A 25,372-nucleotide genomic window follows, 5' to 3' on the forward strand; every position below is an offset into this window, starting at 1 on the left:
ACGACTGTGGAAAATATAATAAAACATTTTCTTAATTAAGTAAGCCAATATATACATCATAGTTATTATACATATCCGGTATTTGAGGCTTGTATTATTATTTTTATGTTAATATCTTTTTGTACATTTTTTTCATATAATGTTTTGGAGTTCTGTCGACTCAGCTAACGAAATTTGAGACCACTTGTCTTTTTTTTCCTTATTTGTCGTAATCAAACCCAAAAAGAAGTGGGTGCCAATTTTCACGAACCAAATCAAAGTAAAATTGAAACCTCTTTAACACTGCGTATAAATTTCAGTTCACATCATTCATCCTTGTGTAAATGGCTTGATTCTCACTACATTTTGAAAGTAACTCTCAGCACTAAATTTTATCTTATGCGAATATTTCATTTATCATTTGGTATATCTACATCCATTAAAAGAGACTATAGTATTTTTGTAAACTATATACTTCGTTCATGTCGATCGAATGGACCTAACTAAGAGGATTCGTTTCGTAATCATATAACCACGATAGCGATTTTAACCTGCCATTTTAATACTTCTCTAGTCCAGCGTGTGAACCTGCAAGTTACGTATTTTTGTTTTTATGTTAATATAGTTTATTATGAGTATTATTTTATGGTCGGTTGTTTGTTTCAAAGGCCGGTCTTGGACTCTGTTTCTTTCGTCTTCCCTCTAATAGTCTCTTTTACCTATTCTATTTGATTTCTTCTTCCTTCTTCCGTTCGCTCACTCAGATCTCTCTATCATCTTAAATAATATATCTTTCTTTATTCAAAGTTTCAAACCACTACAAAAGAACAGAAAGCCCACATGAAGTCTTATTTATTTCTCATCGTTTTCACAATATTATCATCACACGGAAACAAATAGAAACATTTTTTTTTTGAGAATTGAAAAAAAATGTATTATCGGCAGAAACGGAGTCCCATGAATAGCTCTGCCTTTTTCTTCATCGTTATCTCCACCGTCTGCTTTTCCTCCGGAGGCGTCTCTGCTCTGGGAGTAAATTGGGGAACAATGGCGAGTCATCAGCTGCCACCAAAGACGGTGGTTAGGATGCTTACAGACAACAACATAAAGAAAGTGAAGCTGTTCGATGCCGACACTGACACGATGGGAGCTCTCGCCGGCTCAGGCGTCGAAGTAATGGTGGCCATCCCAAATGATCTGCTCCAAACCATGGGAACCTATCAAAGAGCTAAGGATTGGGTCCAACGAAACGTCTCTAGGTTCAACTTCAACGACGGCGTTAAGATCAAGTAAGTTTTCTTCATTTGAAATTTCTTCTGTTATGCGTAGTTTCGAAGTTTAACGTTTAACCAAAAAAAGTAAAATGATGAAAAAGACAAGAAATGTTGACAATAATAATGGATTAGACAAACTGAGATGAGCTCCAATCCTTTACACGTTGGTTTTGAGTGTTGACTAGTTGGATAATCCAAAAAAATATTATTCTCTTCTACTTATCTGTAAAATACCATTATTGGTCGATTATTTATTAGTGAATTATTTGAAATGTTTTCTATTATATTAGTTGCTAACCTGTTATGTAGTTGGTTGAGCACCACATCATTCATTTATCAATTTATGCATTGTTTAATAGATCTCTTTAAAGAACATAATATAGTATGCATGCTTATGCAAGTGAATTATTTGAGGTTGGTTTATGCATACATGAACCAATCATGTGTGTATATCCGATCCCTATTTCCCCTTTTTATCCAAATATGCATGGACCGTCATGGGCTCATGTGTGTAATGTATTTATTGCACATGATCAAAACTTTTTCTGGAAAATTTTCTGAATCTCTTTTTAATCCCTCTTTATTGCAAAAGATGCAAACACATGATACCATGTAAAAGATCACATGTACATTTCATCGTATCAACGTCAAATAGGGCACATACCATAATAATTATTTATATTTAACACAAAATATCATGAATCAATGAAATAGGACTTAAAAAGCATTGTCATGGTAATTAACAAATTAGCATGCAACCATGTTTACGTTATAAAACTATTACTTTTTCTTCAATGTATGTTTTAGTTTGTAAGCTGAGAAATACTTGATGCATAATTTTGTTTGTGTGCAAAATTACGTATACGTACGCATAGTTACATTACATGTGTGGAACGAAAAACTTTTGTAAATAATACTACTTAATTTTGTATATTTTTCTAAATGCAGATATGTTGCCGTAGGGAACGAGCCGTTCTTGACATCATACAACGGATCATTCATAAACCTGACGTATCCAGCACTCGTCAACATCCAAACCGCTTTAAACGAAGCCGGAATCGGAGATTACATCAAAGCCACCGTTCCCTTAAACGCCGACGTTTACAACTCTCCCCCGGACAACCAAGTCCCATCCGCAGGAAGATTCCGTTCCGACATCCTCCAAGAAATGACAGACATCGTCAACTTCCTCGCACAGAACAAAGCTCCTTTCACCGTCAACATCTACCCTTTCTTGAGTCTCTACTTAAGCAGCGACTTCCCTTTCGAGTACGCATTCTTCGACGGCCAAAACACCGTTAACGATAACGGCGTTATCTACACGAACGTCTTCGACGCTAGCTTCGACACTCTTTTAGCGTCTTTAAACGCGTTGAATCACGGCGATATGGAAGTGATCGTTGGAGAAGTCGGTTGGCCTACGGATGGTGACAAGAACGCAAACGTTGCAAACGCGGAACGGTTTTATTCCGGTTTGCTTCCCCGGTTAGCTAATAACATAGGTACTCCTATGCGTAAAGGTTATATCGAGGTTTATCTTTTTGGATTTATCGATGAAGATGCTAAGAGCGTTGCACCGGGAAACTTCGAGCGTCACTGGGGGATATTTAAGTTCGATGGACAACCGAAATTCCCGGTTGATTTACAAGGACAAGGTCAGAAAAAGTTCTTGACCGGAGCTCAAAACGTTCAGTACTTGCTAAACCAGTGGTGCATGTTTAATCCGAACGGTCGTGGTAATATCAGTAAGCTTGGTGATAACATAAACTACGCGTGTTCGCTCTCTGATTGTACTGCTTTGGGTTACGGATCTTCTTGTGGGAATCTTGATGCTAATGGGAACGCTTCTTACGCGTTTAATATATATGTATTTTCAAGTGCAAAACCAAGAAGCTCAAGCGTGTGATTTCGAAGGGCTTGCAACGATTACAACGCAGAATATTTCTCAAGGACAATGCGTTTTTCCTATTCAGATTGGAAAGCCATCGTCTGGACATTATGATTATAGCTATAGTTCCATTGTTAGGTTTGGTTTGGTGATTAGTGGCTTGATGTTTCTTCTTATTACATAAAGAGATTTACATATGTTTTTATTTTGTTGTATATGACTGATTCTTTGTTCATCAATCATTTGATATTTTGTTCCATTGGATAAAATACAAAAAAGAATGTTACAAAAACGGATAAAAAAATAAGAATGCGCTGTTTTTTTGTGTCTCCACCCGTGGGCTGTAGGTACCTCCATCCACCAGGGGTAAGGGCGGTTTAACCCTTTTAAGTTAAAAAAAACTGATAAAAATACAAAATAATACACTGTTTTTGTTTGACTTTTGGCTAACAAACTAACTTTGACATTCGTTAGTCTTTTTAAAATCAAGGATTAGAGAGTTAACCTTGCATGATTAGCTACAATAAGATCCCTTTCCATGAGTTGACCAAATAAATTCCTCTCCATTTCATTCTGCAAGTTGCACTTTGGAAACCTTTGTGTGATCTTTTATCCGCTCCTTAATTCATCTAAGTCTAATGGCTTCAACCTCTCTAAAAAAATACATTCTAGATAGAGTCCTCTTCACACTTTTTGGTACAATGCTATTCATGGCCTATAGTAATTTCAGGTTACGTCAATATTATTCAATAGCAGATCATTCTGCTTTCGCTTTAACCACTTCATCATTCCATCTCAACTGCACGTACGATGTCTTCCCAAGCTTCCACGGTGCAGATGTTCGAAGAGGCTTCCTCAGCCATCTTCTAAAAGAGTTCAAGAGAGAAGCAATCGACACATTTGTTGATAATAACATCGAGAGAGGGAAATCAATTGGTCCTAGATTCATAAAATCTATCAGAGGATCGAAAATCGCTATTGTCCTGCTCTCTAAAAACTATGCTTCCTCGACATGGTGTCTGAACGAATTGGCGGAGATCATGAGTTGTAGGAAAGATTTGGGTCTTATAGTGATGGTTATATTCTATGAAGTTGATCCGTCTGACGTTAAAAAGCTGACGGGGCATTTCGGAAGGGTCTTTAGGAAAACTTGTGCAGGAAAAATTAAGGATGACATAGTGAGATGGAGACAAGCTTTGGCTAAAGTGGCAACAATAGCTGGTTATCATTCAACAAACTGGTTAGTTATTTTTATTTATCACTTCTTTATATAATCGAATTCTTGATAATGTTGTTGCCACTTGTGGTAAGACGAATATTTATGCCATGATTGGTTTCTCTCATGTTTTTGATGAAATGTCATGAACTTGCAACGAGTGTAGCCATTTTATTGCTTTTTAGGGATAATGAAGCGGCCATGATCGAACAAATAGCCAATGATATATCACATAAGCTGAATAAATTCGCTGGTCCATCAAGTGAAACTCCATGAGATGAGAGATCATATGGACATTGCTGAAATAACAAGGATTCTTCCCAAATGTAGTTACAATGGCTACATTGATTTTTTTTCTTTAATATTTATTTGTCAAGGATAATGTAATTTTCCTAGTCAGATTAGAAAACCATCTCCAGAGTACTATGAATACGATTATGTTTAATTGTTTGGTCGGGTCCTTGGTGTTTCTCATGTTACAACTTCCATCAATCATTCGAGAGGGTAATTTTTTTATGAAAATACTAACCTTTCTTTCTTTACAAGATAGAGCCACCATTAGCAATAGTGACTTGTCCGTTAATCCATTCCCCAGCGTCACTGGCTAAGAATCCAACAATATTAGCAATGTCTTTGGTCTCACCAAGTCTACCAAATAGGTTCTGAGCCTTTACTTTCTCCACCATCTCATTGCTCAGTCCAGCAAAAAACATTTCTGTGGCGACCGGTCCTGGAGAGACACAGTTCACTGTGATTTGCGTTCCTTTGAGCTCTTTTGCAAGAATCTTGGACATGGCTTCTATGGCTGCCTTGGAAGCCGTGTATGAGCCAAAGGATGGTTTCAAGGATTGAACAAGAGAAGATGTGAGGAGGATGATCCGGCCACCTCCTCCACGTTTTACCCTGTTGGCTGCTTCTCTAGCGCACAAAAACGCACCTCTTGTGTTCACACTATCATCAAAAACAACATAATTTGATAAAACAATTCTTAGAAACTTCGTTATAAGAGTGTGAAGTAATAAGCAGTCTGGTAATAAGATTAAAGAAATATAACTATCTAACTAATTTACCTGAATGGTTATAAGAAATAAAAGAATATATAATTAACCTGAAAATGCGATCAAAGAGTTCTTCTGATGTATCTGAAATACTCGAGTGATTGGGATCAGCAATTGCGGCAGAGTTAACCAGGATATGAACTGGTGACCCAAAGGCTCGTTCAGCCTCATCGAAAAGCGACTTCACCTGATTAGGCTCTGATATGTCGGCCTTGACAACTATAACACGTGGACGTTTTCCAGTGACTTCTCCTGCTTCATCGTTATTTGGACAGTTGGTGGTAATAGCCTCCGCAACCTTGTCGGCCTCAGTAGAACTAGTGGAGTAATTAATAACGATCCTAGCTCCAAGCTCCGCAAGGTGGATGGCTATACCACGGCCTATTCCTCGGGACGATCCCGTGACTATAGCGACTCGACCTGCGAGACAAAGAGCCGGCGAAGAAACTGACGATGATGCAGCCATGCCGATAATATATTTACTCCGTAGATATTTTTGATAATATTTTTGAAAGTTTAATAATTTAATTAACCTTATCTGTATGTCCTGAAATTGAGTGTTGCGATTTGTTGAGAGTGTCAATTCGTATGCACATTGCTTTAAGAGTTTTCTAGTATTGATTTTTGCTAGTTGTCGTTTTATGTTCTGTCTCCATCACGTAGATAGCGCAATCTAATAACATGCATGTTTCACATTGGAAGCTGTTGAGGCTAAGAGATTATTACATCCAACGACCAAACCTTATAGTAACAAACAATATGGGTGAAGAATCTGGAGATGTTAAGCGTAAAAGTAAGATAAGATTACGTTCTTAATTTTTTTATAGTTAGTGATTCTGCGAAATCCACTGACAATTAGCAGTATTATTTTATTTAAACTCGTGATTAACTAACTAAACCAAAATTCAAAACACTCAAAAAAGTGAAGTAATAATGCGTTCAACACGTGTCAAGTGAACAATCTTAGACCATCTACAACGCTGGATCCTAACAAATCCTTAGACAAAAATCCTTAATGCTTTATAATTAAATTTGATTAAAATAATGAAAAAACTTAAGAATTAATTCTTAGTTAAGGATTAAAAAAGAGAAATCCTTAATACGTGGCATCCTCTCTTCTCCCCTCCCCCACTTCCCTTCCATCGCCTCTCAATCCTTTCGTCGTCATGGAGTGGATTCCGACGCGACCGTGCCACTGAGCGAGCGCCCGGAGTGGTCTGACGTTGTCCCGTTGAGTCAGGACGATGGTCCGAACCCGGTGGTTCCGATCGCTTACAAGGAAGACTTCCGGGAGACGATGGATTACTTCCGGGCGATTTACCGCTCCGACGAGCGTTCTCCTCGCACGCTGCGACTCACGGAAGAAGCTCTCCGCTTAAACTCCGGCAACTACACCGTAACTGATCCTTCTTCTTTGCCCTAGTACTACTCTTCTAAAAGAGTTTGATTTGATTAGATTGTAACTCTTCTTGTTCTTGTTGTTCCTTTTTGAAGGTGTGGCACTTCAGGCGCTTAGTACTGGAGGAGCTTGATCACGACTTGTATGAAGAGCTCAAGTTCATCGAAAGCATTGCTGAGGATAACTCTAAGAACTACAAGTTGTGGTAAAAAGTTCATTCCTTTTTGATTTTTTCATTAAGGAACGTTTGTTTACACTGTGAAATTGACTGATGAATATAGTTTTGGAACCGGAAACAACAACTGTATACGTCTACTATATGCTTTCGTGGGAATCATTTAACTTTTATATGTGAGATGAAAGTTTGCTCTTTTACACATTTTAAAGTCCATAGTGTTAAGCATATCTGCTGCTTTAAGAAAGTTCCTACTCTTTGTTTCTTTTTTTCATGCGATGAGTAGTGTTTGTATATATACTGTAAAATTGACTGATGAATAGTTTTGAACCAAGAACTGTATATGTTTTGCATTTTTGGAATTCATTAGAACCTGAAAGACGTGTTACATAGTGCATCTTCTGTATATTTGAGATGAAAGCTTGCTCTTGGAAGTTCGGTTGATTGCACTTGATTGCAATGTAAGTTCCAGGACAAAACCAATGGACTGAATGTTCTTCTGTGGAGCTCAAGAACCGTTTTCTGGATCTCACTGGCCAAAAACAGGGAGAAACGTGCAGGGTGGATGAAGCAGGGCTTAATGGCTCACCTTCGTTGTTCTGGACTGTTTCTTGGTCAAACAGTTCGGAAGAGGCAACACCAAGGTTCAGTTCAGCAAGGAGGCCAACAATCTCTGCAACCTTAACTCCTACAACCACTCTGGTAATTTTTATTACAATGATCTTTGCTATTGTCCTTATAATTATGATCTTCTTTTAAGTGAACTGAGAAATATGACAAGGATACATGTTCATTTCTAAGGATTCATAATGGAACACCATTGGACTTAGTATTTTGATTAGGATCCTTACCTATTCAAAAAAGTAAAAAAACTATTATTCTATTGTTAAGGATTCCAATGGTGAGTAACACCATTGGAGTTGCTCTTATCTCTAGATTTTGACAATACCATACTGTCCTCCACCAATAGAGACCCTCCGTTATCCACGTGGACCCCACAAAACCATATTCCTCCAATTATTATTTTTATCTATTAAAAGAAAATGAAAAATTAAAGTCACCGAGGAAGTGCACGCCGGAGAAACTGAGCTAGCTGCGCCGGAGCACTAAGATGCGGCAAATGACCTTCAGTCTTCAGCGTCTCCACCGTCGTATCACCACCGAGATGAGCACGGAGATACTCCGCCACCGAAGCCGGAACAGAAACATCCTTCGCCGTCTGAATCACACAAGAAGGCACTCTCACTAACCCAAGAACGCCTCTGAGATCACTATTGAACACCGTCCTCGAGACGAACAGAGAGATATCCGGACGCATGTTGAACAGCGTCCGGCTAAACTCTCTAACCGCCTCGGGAACATCGGCTCCAACCGCCAACGGCGCGTATCCCTGAACCCAAGCCTCGTAGTTAGCCTCCATGGCTGAGAACACCTTCTCTATCTCCCCTTCCTCGAACCCGCCGTGGTAGTCCTCGTCGTTGAGGAACCTCGGCGAGGCTCCGATGAGGATGAGCTTCGTGAAAAGCTCCGGGCGGCGGATGGAGGCGATGATTCCGATCATGGCGGAGACGGAGTGGCCCACGTAAGCGCAGGTTTGGATGCCGAGGGAGTCGATGATGCTGAGGAGGTCGTCCACGTAGGGGTCGAGGGTCGTGTAACGGTTGAAGTCGAAGTAGTCGGGGTTGACGCTGCCGGCGCAGACGAGGTCGTAGAGGACGACTCTGTAGGTTTGAGTGAAGTAAGGGAGGATGAGGTGCCAAGCGGACTGGTCTGTGCCGAACCCGTGGGCTAGGACTAGGATCCGATCGCCCGTGCCCACGACCCGGACGTTAAGAGCTTCGAGGATGTTGTGTTGACTCATTTTTTCTTTGTTTGAATGGTTGAGAAAGAAAGAAAGAGAGGTACTGTTTATATAAAAGTTTTAGTTGGGCTGGAGTGTGTGATGAATATGTTGTTATCTTTCTTTTTTTTTCTTTTCCACTGCATTTAATATCATTTATGCTTTTTGAACAAAACTTCTGGACACAAAGAGTTTGCGTTGATTATTCCTCCTGCTTTGATGTTTTTAAAAAATTATATAAGATGCTTTATTGTTATTAGACTTTTAGGTGTTGTACTTTAGATATTCTGAGCCATGTTATATTCTGTAATTTGTGTTTTCATCAACCAATGTCTATCCATAGATTTGTATTTGGATGGTGATGACTGATGACAAGAATAATATAGAGCATACAACTGTTTGTTTAAACTTTCATTAAGATAATGATAATAATATTGAAGACATGAGAAGATCAATAGGATAATTTAGGTTTTTATTCCGTTCAAAAAAAAAAATTACACATGAAAAAGTATTTGAAATATATTCCAACCAAGTTAGACTCCATTCACATCATAGTCATAATTGTCTGCAAATTACAGATCATGTTTTTGTCAATGTGATTAACTTACAAAAAAATTGAAAATTCAACTCGTCAAAAGACTGTGATGAGCTTTATGTTTTGAGTAAAAGGCTTGTCTGAGATAAGTGGCTTTTATGTTTAACATGATTAATCTAGAACTAACCACTTGTGTGCGTATTTATACAGAGGGGAGACTGATGGAGATTATAAAAGTTATAACATGATTGTTTAGTGGAGCTCGTGAGAGATTATTAAAACATACTGATTATGATTACTAGTTAGTGGTTGATACTTGCCTATAAAAGAGCGAAGTAATTATGTGGCACAATAACTACTTATGGTTGATTTTTTCTTCTAAGTTTTTCAGCTTTGTAATCTAGTTTTTAACTTCTTAGCTTCAGATTTTATTTCTCTATGCACTCGGATGAAAACTTAAGCAAGACAGGGCAAGAGTGCAAACAAGGTGTAGATTAAGATTAGGATGGAAGAGTTTTCTGAGTCAAACAAGCTATTGTGTCAGTCTGTCAGAGACATGTGAACGAACTCAAATGGTCTTAGTCTTACAGCATGACCATACGAAATGAAGCTAACTAGTTTTCTTTTTGGAACACTGAAGCTAACTAGTTATTAAACTAAAAGTCATAATGAATTTTTGTTTTACAGTGTTTACTACGCCTGGACGTTCGGGTCTTTGGATCGGGTTCATGCTGGTTTCTTTCGGGTCCGGATCTTTCAGGTCCTAAACATTTAGATCCAATAGATACTTAAAACTTTTTGGTTCGGGTCTAGGTCGGTTTTTCTCGGATCTGGATCGCTTCGAGTCTATAATTAAAATACTTATAAAGTACCCATAATTTTAACCCGAGTCGGGTTCGGGTATTTAGGATTTGAAAATGATATGACATACCCAACTCTATTAAATTTAGTCTATATTTAATTATTTATCATATATATTTAATTTTTCTACAAAATAACTTAAATGAAACTATTAATAATTAAAATAAAATATTTTTAAACTCTAAATTTTACATTTTAAACCTTCATATTACTTAAAAAATATTACAAAATAATAACAAATGTCGTTAACAAAAGATATTTCAACTAAATAATAAAATAATATATAAAATAGAACACATAAAAATCATAGTTTTGGATATACATGTTTTTAAGTCGGGTACAAATCGGTTCTTATCGGATCGGATCTATTTGGTTCGGTTCTTTTCGGGTGCGGGTCTATTCGGGTCGGTTCTTTTCGGTTCCGGTTCTTTCGGGTAAAAAAAATTTAGATCCAAAAGATATTTGTAAATTTTCGGTTCGGTTCTGCGTCAGGTATTTTAGAGTCGATTCCGGTTCGGATTTTCGAGTCCAGGTTAAAATTCCCAGACCTGTTTACCATGTTTGACACTACGAGACTGTAAATTAATTTTAATAATTACAAGTTTACAGCCTTTTCAGTTATTTGATTTCTGACCATTCTTTTTTTACCAACAAGTTTTAATATTTTACCTATTTATTGCATTTGGAATTATTTATTCTAGTCAAAATCTTATTGCCTAATTAAACCAGACATTGTATTTGGACGAAAAATTAGGGAATGAACTAAGGAAATATAAATCATTTGATAATAATAATTTTATGAAATTAATGCAAATTGACCATCATTTCCATAAAAATATTGAAAAATTATCTGGACAATACCCCCCATAAAGTAGGAAATCTAATTAAACAATATTTTATAAAATAAATATTTTCCTAAATTATAAAGAAAATTGTGAAAATAAATATTTTTCTTATAAAATAACTCTAAGAACCCACAACCTACAGGACTATACAAAAACCACCTAAAACAAACGGTTAACTTTATCAATCCCATGTTCGTTACATTTGGGTTTAAATCTCCAAAGTAACACACTTTTTATATTAATTAGTTTCAACTGGCTCATATACTTCCAATATTAATAAACATCATTAAATTAACCTACTAATAACCACCTTTTCAGTTAAAATAAATAAAATTCTCAGACCATTTTTAAGTAATTGACGATTAATGAAAATTTGACCAATCGCATAGGCGGTACACTGATAATTTGAAAATATTGCCACCATTCAAGTAAAAAACAGAAAAATAAAGGGGCAAGTTTGGTTAAGACCCAAAAATTACGGAGAGTTACCATAAACCCGCCCGTCTCACCAAACTCTCAACGTTCAAAAAAAAGTTGAATCCTTTTCTTCGCGTCGCATCGTAAAGAACTAAGAAGAGAAGAGAAGAAAGAGCCTTCTCTCTTGTGGAATCTGAAGACTTTGAAGTTCCTGGGGTTCAATCATACACTGGTACGCTTCGTTCTTCGTTACTCATCAACTGTGTTCATACCATTTCTTGTCGATTAGCGTTACTGATTCTCTTCTTCTATTCATTTATACACGTTTCTGATTCGAACCCAGAAGACCCTTTTCGTGAATTAATCGCAACGAATCGATATCATTTCCTTTCGATGATATTCATGTTCACAGATCAAGATGCTTATCATAGTATAAAGACTGAACCTTTACGACATTTAAGTAATGGGTTTACTCAAACATCAACAGAAATTCAAAATTCATCAGTAAAATGATAATTTTGTTCGGTTTAGCAAAGAAAGTCGATTACTTTTTTTGTTTTGGGGAATTGATTATTGGTTTATTGGAGATTTTGTTTTCTCTATAAGGATATGGTTTAGACTCATTGATTGTTAGGGTAAACGAATCTTATCTTATATTCAAATGATTGCACATCTCTAAGGACAATGTCACATAAGATGGCTTCTTGTTGACTTCGTTGTGGCGTTTGTTTTCAGGAGGAAACAATAATGGGGAGAAACCTTGGTTCAGCGTTTAGACAAGAGCTGGCTAACCTCGACAAAGATCCAGACACTAACAAGACTGCAATGAGCAACTTGAGAACCATTGTGAAAGACTTGAACCCAAAAGTGATACATGTGTTTCTCGCTCAAGTTTCCGAGACCAAAGAGATTGGCTCCGAGTCCGGTGGCTACACGGTTTCTCTCTTTGAAGACCTTGCTCGTTCTCACGGAGTAAAACTCGCTCCACACGTGGACACCATCATGCCGGTTATTATAAGGACGTTAAGCTCCTGCGAGGGCTCCTTAGGTGTTCAACAGGCTTGCTCAAAGGCGGTGGCTGCTATGGCTAGATACGGGGTTGATCCTGCAACACCGGAAGACAAGAAGAGGAACGTGATTCATTCTCTCTGCAAGCCTCTCTCTGAGTCTCTTCTTGATACGCAGCACCAGCAGCATCTTGCTTTGGGGTCTGCTCTCTGCTTGAAGTCGCTTGTGGATTGTGACAGCTGGCGGTTTGCTTCTAGTGAAGTGGTGAACAGCGTTTGTCAAAGCTTGGCTGTTGCTCTTGAAGCCACTTCTAGTGAGGCTAAGGCTCATATGGCGCTTGTGATAGCTCTAGCTAAGCACAATCCCTTTATAGTTGAGGCGTATGCGAGGCTCTTGGTGAAGTCTGGTTTGAGGATTTTGGAGTTAGGTGTTGTTGAGGGGGATTCTCAGAAACGGCTTTTGGCTGTGCAGATGCTTAACTTTCTGATGAAGTATTTGAATCCGAAGAGTATTTGCTCTGAGCTGGAGCTTATATACAAAGAGATGGAGAAACACTTGAAAGATGAGATGTATTTTGTGAAAGTGGCGGCTTATGAGACCATGAGTACAGCAGAAAGATTGATAGGAGAGTCAGCAGAACCAAAGTTCAATGCAGAATCAATCAAGTCTACACCAAGGCTGAGAGCACATAGTGGGAGTTATGTTAATGAACAAGAAGAGGAAGATGTTTTGTTTAACGGTGTAGCCAGTGGAAGAACTGTTGTCTCAGGCTCTCCTTTGGTGTATTATGCTGACTATAACCGAGAGACCGGTTCTGTGGTCCAGAGTCCAAGAGATGGAAGCCAAGTAAGAACTATCTCCATTGTGTATTCTTTCTTAAAGAGGTTTTATTAATCTGCTACTTTGGTTTTTCAGATTCAGTTTCCTGGCGTTGAAGATTATGACATGGAGTCGGTTATGTTCCATCAGAGGAACAGAAGCTCTGAGTTTAACGAATCAATGTGCTCTTGGACCAATCGCTCAAGAAGTTCAAGAGGAAAGCCAAGGAAGAGACAATCATCAGGAGACGTGTGTTCAAACCATCACAAGCACGGTTTCGCACAAGATCCATTCACTGAGCTAGTGGAGAACAGACAGCAGATGCAGCGGTACAGTGAAAGCTATTCGTCATCATCAATATATGATACCTCTGGTACTACTACTGGTACTCCAACGGAAGATATCTGTGAGAAACCGAAGTCAGATTTGGACTCTGAGGCCAAAGTTATGACAGGAGAGACTGAAACAGTCTCAAGAAAGGCAAGGAGCAAGTGTGTGTTGAGATGGGGATTGAGTTTCTTCTCTGTTGCAGTTGCAGGGTTTGCTATGTGGGTGCATCTGAATGATGATATGATGATGCCTCCTCACCTTGTTCCTACCTGAAGCCTAAGGGATGAACATAAAAAAATCAGCTTAGAACTTAGAGCTTAGGTTCAATTTGTACGTTCTCTTGTGTTCTTATGTTTACTGTGTGGTGTGGATCTTGTTCAAATACTCGTTTGTTTTTTATATCATCGAAAATTTGTCACAGTTCTAAAATCTGATACTATAAATCAAATATAAATGTCTTAGCAGTCTTAACATTGAGTCACTGACTAATATAAAAGAACCAAGTGACAAAACATTGAGTTGGTGGTGAGTGTACACAAAGACCATAAAACTCAAACTAAGAGAGTACCAAAAAGATATCAAAGAATTAAAACGAAGAAAGGTTACAGAAGAAACAGTTTAACTAAGAGGGTATTTCTTTTGTTATACAGTCTAGTCTTCATCTGCACCTGCACCTGCGGCTGCTGCTAAGTCTCTCCTTGGTCCACCTGCTTGTTTCGCCATTATAATCTGCACATTTTACATACACCAGACGAGTATTAACATACAGGCTTTACACTACTCATTGAGGTCGATGCAATGGAAAATGAATGTTGAATCTAATGGTTTGCAACCAAACAACGTTTATATGTTAGCCGCAGAAGATTCTTTTAATTTATGTGCTGGAGCAACATCTAGTGATATAACTACAATGAGACTGGTTCACTAGAATATTAAATCAGGTGTGCATACCTGGTCTACGCGAAGTACCGTGCATGCAGCATCAGAAGCGTACTTAAGAGCAAACAACCTGCACAGAGACACTTTGTCCCTTTAGTCACAGAGAAAATGAAACAGTAATAAAAAATATACTTTCTAATGGATGATGAAACTTTACTTGGTTGCAAAAAGATCCCACACTTTAGTCTCTGAAACATCTTTACAAGCACCTTCCTCCAAGTCAATGCCTAGCTTTGTGTTTCCAGACCCGTGTCCAGTGTACAGAGAGGCGATGATTTCCATCGCATCGAGGCCAGCGTTGTCAGCAAGGGTTTGGGGTACAAACTGGAAGCTCTCTGCGTATTTTAAGATAGCATGACTGTGCAACCTGAACAGTCACAATAAAACCAAAGTTTTTTACAATGATAATATTTCAAATGATATAATCAGAGGCTTAAGTAAAAAGAAAGTTAACCCTGTTTCTGCATTGGCGTATTCTTTCAACCTCTGAGCCAGTTCTATTTCGGTAGCTGCAGCCCCGGGAACGATACGGCTGTCCCTGCACATGGCCTGAGAAGAAGATTACAAAATAATATTTAGAAAAATGGAAATTTAGACATGGAATAAAGATTTACCTTGTATGTATTAACTCCATCGTCAACAGCTCTTTCAAGGTCGTCCAAGATACTATCTGTGCTTCCACGCAAAACCACTGTGGAGATTGAGTTACCACCTTGCTCATTTCTTGCAATAGTGACCTAAAGACATCACAATGCATACTGGTCAATGAAAGGTAAAATATAAATTAACCAAAAAGAAAGAAAGAAAGAAAGAAACTGATTTAAAAAAAGGAGTACTACTTACTGTCACACCACCAATCTCCTCCACTGCTATGGAATCAACGTATCCCAAATCATCAGGACTTGGCCGGCTTAGTTTCAACTGTTCGATAATCATTAAAGTATTAATTAAAATTACCATAAATCATATAGAATGTGAATGAGAAACACTTACGTGAGCAACAGCCCCAGCTGTGCGGCAGAAACGCCTCAGTTCAAACTTTGAGCTGATTTTCAAAACCATTATCCTACCAAAAAAAAGTTCTTATATTAGTAATATCACAAGCAGCATCTAAATGAAATAAGAAAACATTAGAGTCTACACATACTTGTAACGCTCACAAAAATGCAATGCCATCTCTCCAACTGACCCCCCACTAACAATCACTTTGGCTCCTGATTCAGCTACAGCTTTAATCAGCTCCTCAACTTTAGCCTCCTCTGTCTTTGCATAGTTCTCTAGCTATAAAACCAAGAAACAAATGTGTTAAAATACAACCATCCTTCAGAAAATATATTAGTCATCCTTAAAAAACAAACCTGCTCAGCACTATGGATCAACACAGTTCCTTTTGTCTCTGTTGCAGTAGTATCAACTCCCCCAGCAAACACCGCAACCTGAAGAAAGTATAACAAAAAGTGTTCAGGGACATTAAGCTATCAAAGCACAAAAGAAAGTGATCTCACCTTTGCCTTCTCCATTCGCTTGATGCTACCCACAGCGTCGCTTTTCAAGACCATTCCACGGACAATGCAAGAGTTGTGCAACCCTCCTCCCAAGAGCTTGGCAACACGGACGTTATCCACATTGAAGTTTGTTGGATTTTTTGGGCATACTTGAATGCACGCCTGTAAAAAAAAAACAAGTACACCCATCAGCTAAAAACAATATAAAAAAAGATACAAACTGGAGAACGAAACAGGAACACTCACATCAGCAACGAGAGAGCATATGATCTCTTCTTGACCAAACTGCTTGCTAGCAACAGCAGCTCTCATCCTAAACACCACTTCATCTTTGCTACGCACATCCATGGTCTCAGAACCACTCTCAACCAGTTGTTCAAGAATCTCAACAGTCTGAACATAGTAAACCAATAGCATTAGTCACCACCATCACTAACACAACAAAATTTAAATTCACAAACCTTAGTGATTGCTTTGTTATATCCAGTAATGATATCACTCGGATGCAGTCCCGCCCTGATAAGCTCTCCAGCATTTTGCAAAAGCTCACCAGCGAAGGAGATTGTCAGATTGGCTCCGTCTCCGATCTCTTCTTGCTGAGCCTTGGCTGCTAAGACAAGGATCTTCGCGGCAGGGTGCTGAATCTCAAGCTCATTCACAATGGTCCCAGCGTCGTTTGTGACAAAGAGCTTGTCTAGATGGTTAATAACCATCTTGTTCATCCCTGAAACATCAAAAAAAAAAAAACAAAGACAGACTTCAGATTCCAACATAATACATCAGATTCCGACATAACTGAAACAAGTGCTGTTTAACACTAAAGATCCTACTTAGAACAGTTGAAGACATTCAGATTCCGACAGAACTGAAACAAGTGTTGTTTACTTGTTTTACACTAAAGATCCCGAAACATTGCGAAAATGAAACAGAGAAGACATCAGATTCGAGAGAAATGAGACAGAAGACATTCAGATTCCGACAGAACTGAAACAAGTGTTGTTTTACACTAAGGATCCAGAAACATTACGAAAATGAAACAGAGAAGACATCAGATTCCGACAGAACTAAACAGAAGACATTCAGATTCCGACATAACTGAAACAAGTGTTGTTTTTACACTAAAGATCCAGAAACATTACGAAAATGAAACAGGGAAGACATCAGACCCGACAGAACTGAAACAGAAGACATTCAGATTCCGACAGAACTGACACAAGTGTTGTTTTTACACTAAAGATCCCGAAACATTGCGAAAGTGAAACAGAGAAGACATTCAGATTGCGACAGAAATGAGACAGAAGACATTCAGATTCCGACAGAACTGAAAACAAGTGTTGTTTTTTACACTAAAGATCCTACTTAGAACAGTTAAACAAAAACGCTGTAATGGAATCATTTCAATCGAGAGTATTAGATCCAGGAAAGAATACCATTGGGGCCGAGAGAAGTGCGGGTGATGGTGGAGAGCTCCTTGCAAGCTTCGATGTTTTTTATGACGGCCTCGTCTAGACCAGAGAGATGTCTGTAACCTTCCTTGAGCATCGACTGGATTCCATAAGGCTGCATCGTATTCTCCGGTGACGATCTGTACGCCTACTAGCTCTTGCCGTCACTGTTGTTATAGTTTGCTGCTGTTTAAGGGAGGAGAGAAGGCTTTGGCTCTTGTGTGCGAGAGTAACCTATTTTGAAATACCTTTTTGTACTCTTAAACAAAGTCGTTTCGGAGCTTCTACGGCGGTTCTGCCACGTTTTAGCCAATTGGGTCGATGCGACAATCTTTAATTTTGAGGGATGAAACTAGATTTACACAAAAGTCTAGGGACTGAGATAGAAATTTAATTGGGGACAAAGATTCTTCGTAGCGGTTAGCCGGTTAGACTCAGAAACGCCGTCGTTTGGAAAGTTCATGTAGGAATCTAGTATATTTACATTGAACTTTGGTTTCTCTAACTGTAAACAGATAAATAAACAGAAAGAACCTTATCAATGCTCTGATATGAACTCTAGAGAAGACTGAAGAGCAAATCATGAGTTGAGTTTGGTTTTTATCAGATGGTGCGTCCTTTATACAAAAGGAACAAAACACAATATGTTTTGAAAAGCATAGAAGCTATATATATTAAGGTTCTCAGGAATCCAAAGCCTGAAGATAACAAACACAATCCAAACTAAGTGTTCTTTAATTAAAAAGTCATCATCTTTTCTCTCATCTATTTCAGTGAATCGTTTCTACAGAAGCTCCATCAGGGACCTGTATACCGAAAACAAATCAGAATCCACAACCACATGTTGAAGGGTTTTAAGATGAAGCAAAGGTTTAAAGAAGTGTGTAACCTGTTTCTTTTGCTTGATCTTCTTATCTCTGATCATCTTTTGTCTCGTCTCATAAAACTTGAAATCATCAAGTATACATGTCTTGCTCATATACTCCTTGAATATCTTTATGATTTTGGCTCCATCTTCCACATTCACCTGCAACCAAATCATGAGCGTTACAGTTTTTTTAAAATGGTCTAAGAAGGGTTTAAGGGAAGTTCAGCAAAACCTCTTGAGTGTCTCTGCTATTAGTAACGGGCTTGTTCTCGTTATTAGCAATCGTTACGTGCCTCAAGAAACTGTTTGGTACGTCTTTGATGATATGCCACTTCACAGGGAAGCAACCAATCCATTTATCTTGCTGCCAATACTACACCGTCTTGTTGAAATCAACAGGACCTGTCATCTCCGCAACACCAACAAACTGCCCACTTGCATTCACCTGCAAGATAAAAACCAATCAACAGAGAATAACACATTAGCATGAACTCTCCTCGTTACTCACCGAGAAGAGAAGATACACAGGACAACACTCTTGTGCTTCGTAATACGCAGCGTTCAACTTCTTGTTGCCAGTTGGCGTGCTGGACCACACGCCATGCTTGATACTGTTGTGAACATCGTCTTCGCTGTATGACTTAATCACAAAGAACCTCTCTTTGGTGAATGTTTCAGGGAAGTTCTCTCCGTTGAAGCGATGGAGATCTACTGCCACTGGAGCGTCTTTCTTTTTAACATCACTGTTTCTTGGTCCTCTACAAAGCTCATTTAGCCTATCTGCTTTCTCTTCAGTGTAGCCACGACCGTAGTTGAAGCTTCTGGTCTTTCTATAACCATCAACAGGATACCATCCTCTCCCGAGCTTCCACGAGTCATAACCAAACGTTCCATAAGCATGACCAGAGTCGATTACGTTACCGTAAAGTCCATACAATCCATGGTTTGAATACAAATGATCATTGTATCCAAACTGGTCAAAACTTGAATTGTGTGGATCCTGTAAGTAAGAAAGAACATTGCCTCAACCCTAAAGGAAGAAGGGAACAAAACATACATTCTAGAAGATCTGTAAGGTGAGATGAAACAGAAACAACATACCATCATGAGATGTGAAAGGGTATTTGAATTGTTGTTGTCGCCATAACCAAAACTCTGATCCTGGTAGCCAACAGAAGTATGGTAACCCCAAGGGTATGAACCAAACGGGTCTCCACCATTCATGCTAGGCCTTCTCTCGTTTCCATGAGAAGATGGAGCAGTATACGCACCAGAAGGTACATGTCCATACTGTTGCTGAAGAGAACCCTTCTCACAAAACACAGTCAGGTCAGTGAACAACAAAAAAAAATAAGCTCACCCTCATATGCAATTATTGCATTAAATGAGCATCAAAACAGCAGCAAGGTAGAACCTTATAATGGTTCCTAGGGACTTCACTTGCATCAGAACCTAAAGACAACTCCTGGAACCAATCTGATGTTTCTGCGCCGATCATTAGATACAAGAGCCAAGTCAGTATATAAGGAGCAAAAAAAAAAAACATATATTTTCTTTTATCATCAGTGGACACCAATCAATCCAAAAAGACAAGCTATGAAAGGTGCTGATGACAATACAATCCCCATCATCAAAATCAATAGTTCCAAACAAACAATCCAATGATACAAAAATCAATAGCTTAAGACAAGTTCTATGATGAAAAAAAAAAAGAGTTGTCTTTGAGTGAAAAATGAACATACCAAGAAGAGGGAAGCTATCAGAAGAAGAGGAGGCTCCAGCCATTTCGAGAGTATCAACAAAACGAAAAGGTAAAAGCTTTAAAGCAGTAAAAGCCTTAGAGAAAACGTCTGATAGCTATCGGGAGATGAAGCAAAACGCAACCTCGAAAAACCCAGAGAGAGCCTTGTGGGAGGTTTAGAAAGAAAGTTCACTTCTTTTGTTTGGATTCTTCGTCTTCTTCCTTAAACATAAGGCGACAAAATGCAAACCAAATCAAACCAAACAAGATAAGGCTCTTTCTCTCCTTAATGGGCAGTTTTTTCCTCGCACTAGATTTTGAAACCGACGTTGATTTGCCTTTTTATGCTAAGAGGTCCTTTTGTAATAAATTAAAATAAAAAAAGGATTTGCTAATTTGCCACTAAACTTATTAGTACATATGAATTATGATTTTTTTACTTAAAACACTACATACAAACTTATGTATGTCCCTCATGTTTTTTTGCTTAAGAGTAATTATCATGAATATCAATTTTGTTTAAGCATATGCATTGATCTTGATGATGTTTGTAACATGTACGTACGTACACACGGTTTAAAACCGTAAGCAAGATTGAGATTGTGGTGATTTTGTTAGAAGGATGTATTGTATACCACTTGTATTATGCTAATTGCTAAAGAAGTTGTATTGTTTTTTTTTGGTTAAGGAAGTCAAAATGGGCTGAAGCCGGTTCAGGAACCCGGTTAAGGCTCCTCTCATGTAGTTACCGTATTTTTAAACCAAAAATTCATCAATCCTCTTCTTCTTCATTATTAACAGCCCCTAACTAAATCTAGCGGCAAGGCAACCACCTCTCTCTCTCTCTCTCTCTCTCTCTACCTGTCTCACTTCATAACAGCTCAGAAGCTTTCTTTCTCACATTCAAAATCGTCACTCCAGGATTGATTGACAAGGAAGCTAATCAATCGGTTTCTCACTTTTTAAAACTCAAGGAGGAGATCTGAAAGTTCTTCTTTTGTTTCTTCTGGATCGATCCTCTTCCACTCTCTTCATCGCCCGATCGTCTTTATCAATCGAAGTATAATCTAATCTAGAATCGATCTTCTGGTAAAATAGACTTTTGGCATCTTCGATTCGAAAGATCGTGACTTTGGAAGATGATCGAGCTTATTTTTATGATACTGATCAAATTGTGTTACAGATAGCTTCTCCTCGAATCTATGTTAAGTTTTGTATATATGTCTGTGGATTTTGTGTTGGTCCATCTTTTGTTTGTAGATTGTAACATCTGATGAACTGTTTATTTACACAACTCAATGACAGAAAAAAATAAGATTTTTGTGACATGGAGTAAGAATGCGAGAGTTAAGAAGTGGAGCTAGGAGATCGAGACGCATTGAAGATCATCAGCCTAACCCTCAGCTACTTCAAAACATCCTACTTCCTCCTCCTCCTCCTCAGACTGCTACAACAAGGAGAAGAGGTGGTGGTAGAGGAAGAGGGAATGCTGCTTTAGCTAAAGCCGCGGCTGTACCTCCTAGACCAACAACTGCTGCTGCCGGTAGGGGGAGGGGTATCAGGTTGACTGACTTAGAGCCTGAGCCTTGTGAGGTTCTTCCAGCTGCTGGTGTCTTAGGGGCAGCTGATAAGGATCTTGCTGCTGAAGGCGGCAGTCCAGAGAAAATAGCAGGCATGGAAGAAGATTCCAGTATGGGTCCTGTCCCTGAAAGGGTAACTTCTGTTAACCTTGTGACATCATATGTTTTTCAGTTCATTATATTGTTTTTTTTTTTCACCTTCATTCATCATCTTGGAACTCTTTAGATCTTTTGTTGGTATGTGGTTTGCTAGCTATGCTAATTAATTTACTGACTTTGTATAGGTACAAGTTGGAAACTCTCCTGTTTATAAGACGGAGAGGAAACTCGGTAAGGGTGGCTTTGGTCAAGTTTATGTTGGCAGAAGGGTGAGTGGTGGCAGTGACAGGATTGGAGCTGATGCAATTGAGGTATAGTAGAAAAAAAAGCCTGTTTAAAATCATGGGTGTTAGACCAAAAGTGTGATATTCTTAAAACGTTTTTTTTCTTCTTTTCCTGTTCAGGTAGCTCTGAAACTTGAACACAGAAATAGTAAAGGATGCAACTTTGGCCCACCTTACGAGTGGCAAGTGTACAAGTAAGACTCGCATTCTCTAAATTTTCTCTTCTTCTTATTTGTCTCCACTTATCTCTTCTTTCTCCTTTTTTATCTGCTGTAAAGTACGCTTAATAGCTGTTATGGAATTCCTGCTGTGCATCATAAGGGTCGTCAAGGAGATTTTTACATCCTGGTAAGCTTTTAGTACGAGAGCCTTGTTACAAGTTGAGATTAATAAAGTATCTTTCATTAAGAACTATTTATATTATTTTCAGGTCATGGACATGCTTGGTCCTAGCCTTTGGGATGTTTGGAATTCTTTAGCTCAATCGTAAGCACTTTGATCATGATTTATTTTCATTAGATATTCTGAATTTATTGTCGTATGTGTAGGATGTCACCAAACATGGTAGCGTGCATTGCAGTGGAAGCGATATCTATTCTTGAGAAACTGCATATGAAGGGGTTAGTGTGATTTTTTTGTTGTTTCCAAAGAATTCCTTACAGTTACTACCGTTGAGCCGACTGTCATGCCATGTTGAATCCCTACATCAAACAAGGTTTGTGCATGGAGATGTGAAACCAGAAAACTTTTTACTTGGTCAGCCTGGAACAGCAGACGAGAAGAAACTATACCTTATCGATCTTGGTCTAGGTGAGTTTCTGCAATATGCTTACAAACATCTTGATATGTTTTGTTTCTCAACTTATTTTGTATGTGCGTGAAATATTTGTAATCGTTATTAACATATATAATCATTTATTTCAGCATCAAGATGGAAAGATTCACACTCTGGCCCGCATGTTGAATATGATCAAAGACCTGATGTATTCAGGTATTGTTGGTTGCTGCATCTTGCCTCCTACTTGTTTTGTACACACAAATTCATATTGCTTACATCTATATTTTACTTCAAATTCAGGGGAACGATACGGTATGCAAGTTGTCATGCACATCTTGGTCGTACCGGAAGTCGGAGGGATGATCTGGAATCATTGGCCTATACATTAATATTTTTGATGCGGGGGAGGTTGCCATGGCAAGGGTACCAGGTGAGTTTTCTATCGCTATGTTCACAACCAAAAAGCCTTTGAAGTTTCAGTTCTACTCAATTTTATATGGTCTTTGTACGCAGGGTGACAACAAGAGCTTTCTTGTGTGCAAGAAAAAGATGTCAACATCTCCTGAACTGATGTGCTGTTTCTGTCCTCCCCCGTTCAAGCTTTTCCTCGAGGTAGTTACCAACATGAAGTTTGACGAGGAGCCTAACTACGCCAAGCTTATCTCGATTTTTGATTCTCTCATCGAGCCGTGTGCTGTATCTAGACCGATTAGAATTGATGGGGCTCTGAAGGTGGGGCTTTCTTTGGCTCCTATGCTTATTATCACTATTGTTAAGTATTTTATCACGTTTGCTTTTGGATGAATAGGTTGGCCAAAAACGAGGAAGATTGCTTATCAATTTGGAAGAGGATGAACAGCCGAGGAAGAAAATCAGAATCGGCAGTCCTGCTACTCAGTGGATTTCAGTCTATAATGCACGTCGTCCTATGAAACAGAGGTAACTACTACACATTTGAGTGATTGCTCATCACTCATATCTGGAGTATAAAGGTTTTTGAAAGCTTCGTTAATTGAGTTCCTTCTTTGGTAGATATCATTACAATGTTGCGGAGACAAGGCTGCCTCAGCATGTAGAGAAAGGTAACGAGGATGGCCTTTACATCAGCTGTGTAGCATCAGCAGCTAATCTCTGGGCCCTTATCATGGATGCTGGGACTGGGTTCAGCTCTCAAGTGTATGAATTGTCCACAGTCTTCTTGCACAAGGTAAATAGCATTAATCTTTAAGACCTATGCTCTGAATCCACCACCTAACTGTTTGTGTCGCAGGACTGGATCATGGAACAATGGGAAAAGAACTACTATATCAGTTCCATAGCTGGTGCTAATAACGGGAGCTCGTTGGTCGTTATGTCAAAAGGTTGGTATCCATACCTGGTGTCTTAGTGTTCCTTATGGGACATGAATCCGTTTTACTTAATTCTACTTCATGTAAATGTGATAGGAACTCCATATACCCAGCAATCTTACAAAGTCAGCGACTCATTCCCATTCAAATGGATAAACAAAAAGTGGAAAGAAGGGTTTCATGTAACCTCCATGACCACTGCTGGGAGTCGTTGGGGTATAGTAATGTCCAGAAACTCAGGCTATTCCGAACAGGTTCCAATCTCTTTATAACCCCTGAGGCACTTTCTTTTTTTCTGAAGCGGTATAATGTATTAATGTTGTTTATGTTATAAGGTTGTGGAGCTGGACTTTTTGTACCCAAGTGAAGGAATCCATAGAAGGTGGGAGAGTGGATTCAGGATAACATCAATGGCTGCAACAGCGGATCAAGCAGCTCTCATATTGAGCATACCTAAACGAAAAATAACCGATGAAACCCAAGAGACTCTTCGCACTTCTGCTTTCCCAAGCACCCATGTCAAGGTTTGTTCTTAGCCATATAACTCTTTACAATAAACAAAGACACATAAAAAAGCTAATGTTGGTTTCTTTCCCCCATTGGTTTGCTCAATGTACTGACTTGAATCTTTTACTTGTGACTTTCAGGACAAATGGGCGAAAAATCTGTACATTGCATCAATATGCTATGGTCGGACCGTTTGTTGAGTAAACGCCGAGTCTACTCTCGCCCTTGCTATAGGTTTCAGGGATGATTTTCTCTATGAAGCCTTATTACTACGTGAAGCTTTAGTTTCAGTACAATCCAAAGGTAAAACCTCAACCAGGAGCCAACCTTATGTGTATTGAAATGAAACTTCTCTCTTGTATGTATGTAGCAAGTACAAGATAAAAGTAACATGAAAAATAAAACAGATGAGATACATTATTATTAATAGAATTGAAGAGCATATTGTTTAATACCTTATTGTTTTAATGAACATATAAATCGGAGAAAAGGCTTTAATCTTTTGGTCTCAAGTTATTGATTTTTATTTATCATCCATCACAGCCAAAACAGCTGTTTGATTTTCTAATATTGTCAAATCCTACTAAACAGAAGAACAATGTAAGTGTCATCTCGAATTGGATATATTCTTAT

At 38.6% G+C, this 25,372-nt stretch overlaps 7 protein-coding genes and 2 pseudogenes across 11 annotated transcripts; 5 read left to right on the forward strand and 4 right to left on the reverse strand.

The window, feature by feature from the left end:
• Positions 1–227: 227 nt before the first annotated feature.
• LOC125609163 lies at positions 228–3,400 on the forward strand (annotated as a pseudogene).
• Positions 3,401–3,851: 451 nt separating this feature from the next.
• On the forward strand, positions 3,852–4,633 carry LOC125608713 (probable disease resistance protein RPP1). Its single transcript, XM_048779172.1, has 2 exons — positions 3,852–4,381; positions 4,543–4,633. The coding sequence occupies exons 1-2, from the start codon at positions 3,852–3,854 to the stop codon at positions 4,631–4,633; spliced, it is 621 nt and encodes a 206-aa protein (XP_048635129.1).
• A 138-nt stretch (positions 4,634–4,771) lies between these two features.
• On the reverse strand, positions 4,772–6,128 carry LOC106435371 (NADPH-dependent aldehyde reductase 2, chloroplastic). Its single transcript, XM_013876247.3, has 2 exons — positions 5,466–6,128; positions 4,772–5,308 (listed from the first exon to the last, which is right to left on the reverse strand). The coding sequence occupies exons 1-2, from the start codon at positions 5,879–5,881 to the stop codon at positions 4,897–4,899; spliced, it is 828 nt and encodes a 275-aa protein (XP_013731701.2). The 5' UTR covers positions 5,882–6,128; the 3' UTR covers positions 4,772–4,896.
• A 136-nt stretch (positions 6,129–6,264) lies between these two features.
• LOC106435377 (strigolactone esterase D14) lies at positions 6,265–9,166 on the reverse strand. Of its 3 annotated transcripts, none has more exons than XM_048780224.1 (2): positions 7,923–9,166; positions 6,265–6,366 (listed from the first exon to the last, which is right to left on the reverse strand). In XM_048780224.1, the coding sequence occupies exon 1, from the start codon at positions 8,848–8,850 to the stop codon at positions 8,047–8,049; it is 804 nt and encodes a 267-aa protein (XP_048636181.1). In that variant the 5' UTR covers positions 8,851–9,166; the 3' UTR covers positions 6,265–6,366; positions 7,923–8,046. The 3 variants fall into 3 exon arrangements, with proteins under 3 accessions (XP_048636181.1, XP_048636180.1, XP_048636179.1); XM_048780223.1 differs by having other exon boundaries at positions 6,265–6,381; positions 7,919–9,166; XM_048780222.1 differs by having other exon boundaries at positions 6,265–6,376; positions 7,914–9,166.
• On the forward strand, positions 6,453–7,818 carry LOC106450673 (protein farnesyltransferase/geranylgeranyltransferase type-1 subunit alpha-like). 2 transcript variants are annotated; one of them, XM_048780226.1, is made up of 3 exons: positions 6,453–6,811; positions 6,910–7,019; positions 7,462–7,818. In XM_048780226.1, exons 1-3 carry the CDS (start codon positions 6,713–6,715, stop codon positions 7,478–7,480), a joined length of 228 nt encoding a protein of 75 aa, XP_048636183.1. In that variant the 5' UTR covers positions 6,453–6,712; the 3' UTR covers positions 7,481–7,818. The 2 variants fall into 2 exon arrangements, with proteins under 2 accessions (XP_048636183.1, XP_048636182.1); XM_048780225.1 differs by having other exon boundaries at positions 6,487–6,811; positions 7,456–7,818.
• Positions 9,167–11,577: 2,411 nt separating the features above from the next.
• LOC106416534 (protein SINE2-like) lies at positions 11,578–14,062 on the forward strand. Its single transcript, XM_013857449.3, has 3 exons — positions 11,578–11,719; positions 12,223–13,341; positions 13,411–14,062. The coding sequence occupies exons 2-3, from the start codon at positions 12,235–12,237 to the stop codon at positions 13,915–13,917; spliced, it is 1,614 nt and encodes a 537-aa protein (XP_013712903.2). The 5' UTR covers positions 11,578–11,719; positions 12,223–12,234; the 3' UTR covers positions 13,918–14,062.
• Positions 14,063–14,064: 2 nt separating this feature from the next.
• LOC106416532 (T-complex protein 1 subunit theta) lies at positions 14,065–17,805 on the reverse strand. The gene is made up of 13 exons (XM_048780229.1): positions 17,519–17,805; positions 16,550–16,812; positions 16,335–16,481; positions 16,089–16,250; positions 15,942–16,019; positions 15,731–15,864; positions 15,577–15,649; positions 15,427–15,504; positions 15,198–15,320; positions 15,038–15,132; positions 14,741–14,950; positions 14,596–14,653; positions 14,065–14,373 (listed from the first exon to the last, which is right to left on the reverse strand). Exons 1-13 carry the CDS (start codon positions 17,652–17,654, stop codon positions 14,296–14,298), a joined length of 1,635 nt encoding a protein of 544 aa, XP_048636186.1. The 5' UTR covers positions 17,655–17,805; the 3' UTR covers positions 14,065–14,295.
• A 373-nt stretch (positions 17,806–18,178) lies between these two features.
• Positions 18,179–20,428, reverse strand: LOC125609164 (annotated as a pseudogene).
• Positions 20,429–20,962: 534 nt separating this feature from the next.
• Positions 20,963–25,239, forward strand: LOC125575196 (casein kinase 1-like protein HD16). 2 transcript variants are annotated; one of them, XM_048780228.1, is made up of 18 exons: positions 20,963–21,346; positions 21,448–21,645; positions 21,691–21,855; positions 22,007–22,132; positions 22,226–22,299; positions 22,384–22,453; positions 22,536–22,591; positions 22,654–22,725; positions 22,821–22,915; positions 23,030–23,096; positions 23,184–23,313; positions 23,397–23,615; positions 23,692–23,822; positions 23,916–24,090; positions 24,154–24,244; positions 24,329–24,486; positions 24,568–24,756; positions 24,880–25,239. In XM_048780228.1, the coding sequence occupies exons 2-18, from the start codon at positions 21,481–21,483 to the stop codon at positions 24,937–24,939; spliced, it is 2,043 nt and encodes a 680-aa protein (XP_048636185.1). In that variant the 5' UTR covers positions 20,963–21,346; positions 21,448–21,480; the 3' UTR covers positions 24,940–25,239. The 2 variants fall into 2 exon arrangements, with proteins under 2 accessions (XP_048636185.1, XP_048636184.1); XM_048780227.1 differs by having other exon boundaries at positions 20,963–21,231; positions 21,448–21,855.
• The last annotated feature ends 133 nt before the right edge of the window (positions 25,240–25,372 follow it).

Source organism: Brassica napus, chromosome A5 (genome assembly GCF_020379485.1).
Source record: "Brassica napus cultivar Da-Ae chromosome A5, Da-Ae, whole genome shotgun sequence".
Lineage (NCBI taxonomy): Eukaryota > Viridiplantae > Streptophyta > Magnoliopsida > Brassicales > Brassicaceae > Brassica > Brassica napus.

Excerpts from the sequence above, each read along its gene's own strand:
- LOC125608713 (XM_048779172.1), top strand. The coding sequence starts at position 3,852 with ATGGCCTATAGTAATTTCAGGTTACGTCAATATTATTCAATAGCAGAT. Across the intron at positions 4,382-4,542 it reads GGTTATCATTCAACAAACTG|GGATAATGAAGCGGCCATGA; the intron begins GTTAGTTATTTT and ends ATTGCTTTTTAG.
- LOC106435371 (XM_013876247.3), bottom strand. The coding sequence starts at position 5,881 with ATGGCTGCATCATCGTCAGTTTCTTCGCCGGCTCTTTGTCTCGCAGGT. Across the intron at positions 5,309-5,465 it reads CTCTTTGATCGCATTTTCAG|TGTGAACACAAGAGGTGCGT; the intron begins GTTAATTATATA and ends TTTTGATGATAG.
- LOC106450673 (XM_048780225.1), top strand. The coding sequence starts at position 6,713 with ATGGATTACTTCCGGGCGATTTACCGCTCCGACGAGCGTTCTCCTCGC. Across the intron at positions 6,812-6,909 it reads TAAACTCCGGCAACTACACC|GTGTGGCACTTCAGGCGCTT; the intron begins GTAACTGATCCT and ends TCCTTTTTGAAG. Across the intron at positions 7,020-7,455 it reads TCTAAGAACTACAAGTTGTG|TTCCAGGACAAAACCAATGG; the intron begins GTAAAAAGTTCA and ends TTGCAATGTAAG.
- LOC106435377 (XM_048780224.1), bottom strand. The coding sequence starts at position 8,850 with ATGAGTCAACACAACATCCTCGAAGCTCTTAACGTCCGGGTCGTGGGC.
- LOC106416534 (XM_013857449.3), top strand. The coding sequence starts at position 12,235 with ATGGGGAGAAACCTTGGTTCAGCGTTTAGACAAGAGCTGGCTAACCTC. Across the intron at positions 13,342-13,410 it reads GTCCAAGAGATGGAAGCCAA|ATTCAGTTTCCTGGCGTTGA; the intron begins GTAAGAACTATC and ends TTGGTTTTTCAG.
- LOC106416532 (XM_048780229.1), bottom strand. The coding sequence starts at position 17,654 with ATGCAGCCTTATGGAATCCAGTCGATGCTCAAGGAAGGTTACAGACAT. Across the intron at positions 16,020-16,088 it reads AGCGAATGGAGAAGGCAAAG|GTTGCGGTGTTTGCTGGGGG; the intron begins GTGAGATCACTT and ends TACTTTCTTCAG. Across the intron at positions 15,133-15,197 it reads ATGGAGTTAATACATACAAG|GCCATGTGCAGGGACAGCCG; the intron begins GTAAATCTTTAT and ends TCTTCTTCTCAG.
- LOC125575196 (XM_048780227.1), top strand. The coding sequence starts at position 21,481 with ATGCGAGAGTTAAGAAGTGGAGCTAGGAGATCGAGACGCATTGAAGAT. Across the intron at positions 23,097-23,183 it reads CAAAGACCTGATGTATTCAG|GGGAACGATACGGTATGCAA; the intron begins GTATTGTTGGTT and ends CTTCAAATTCAG. Across the intron at positions 24,487-24,567 it reads ACTCAGGCTATTCCGAACAG|GTTGTGGAGCTGGACTTTTT; the intron begins GTTCCAATCTCT and ends TTATGTTATAAG.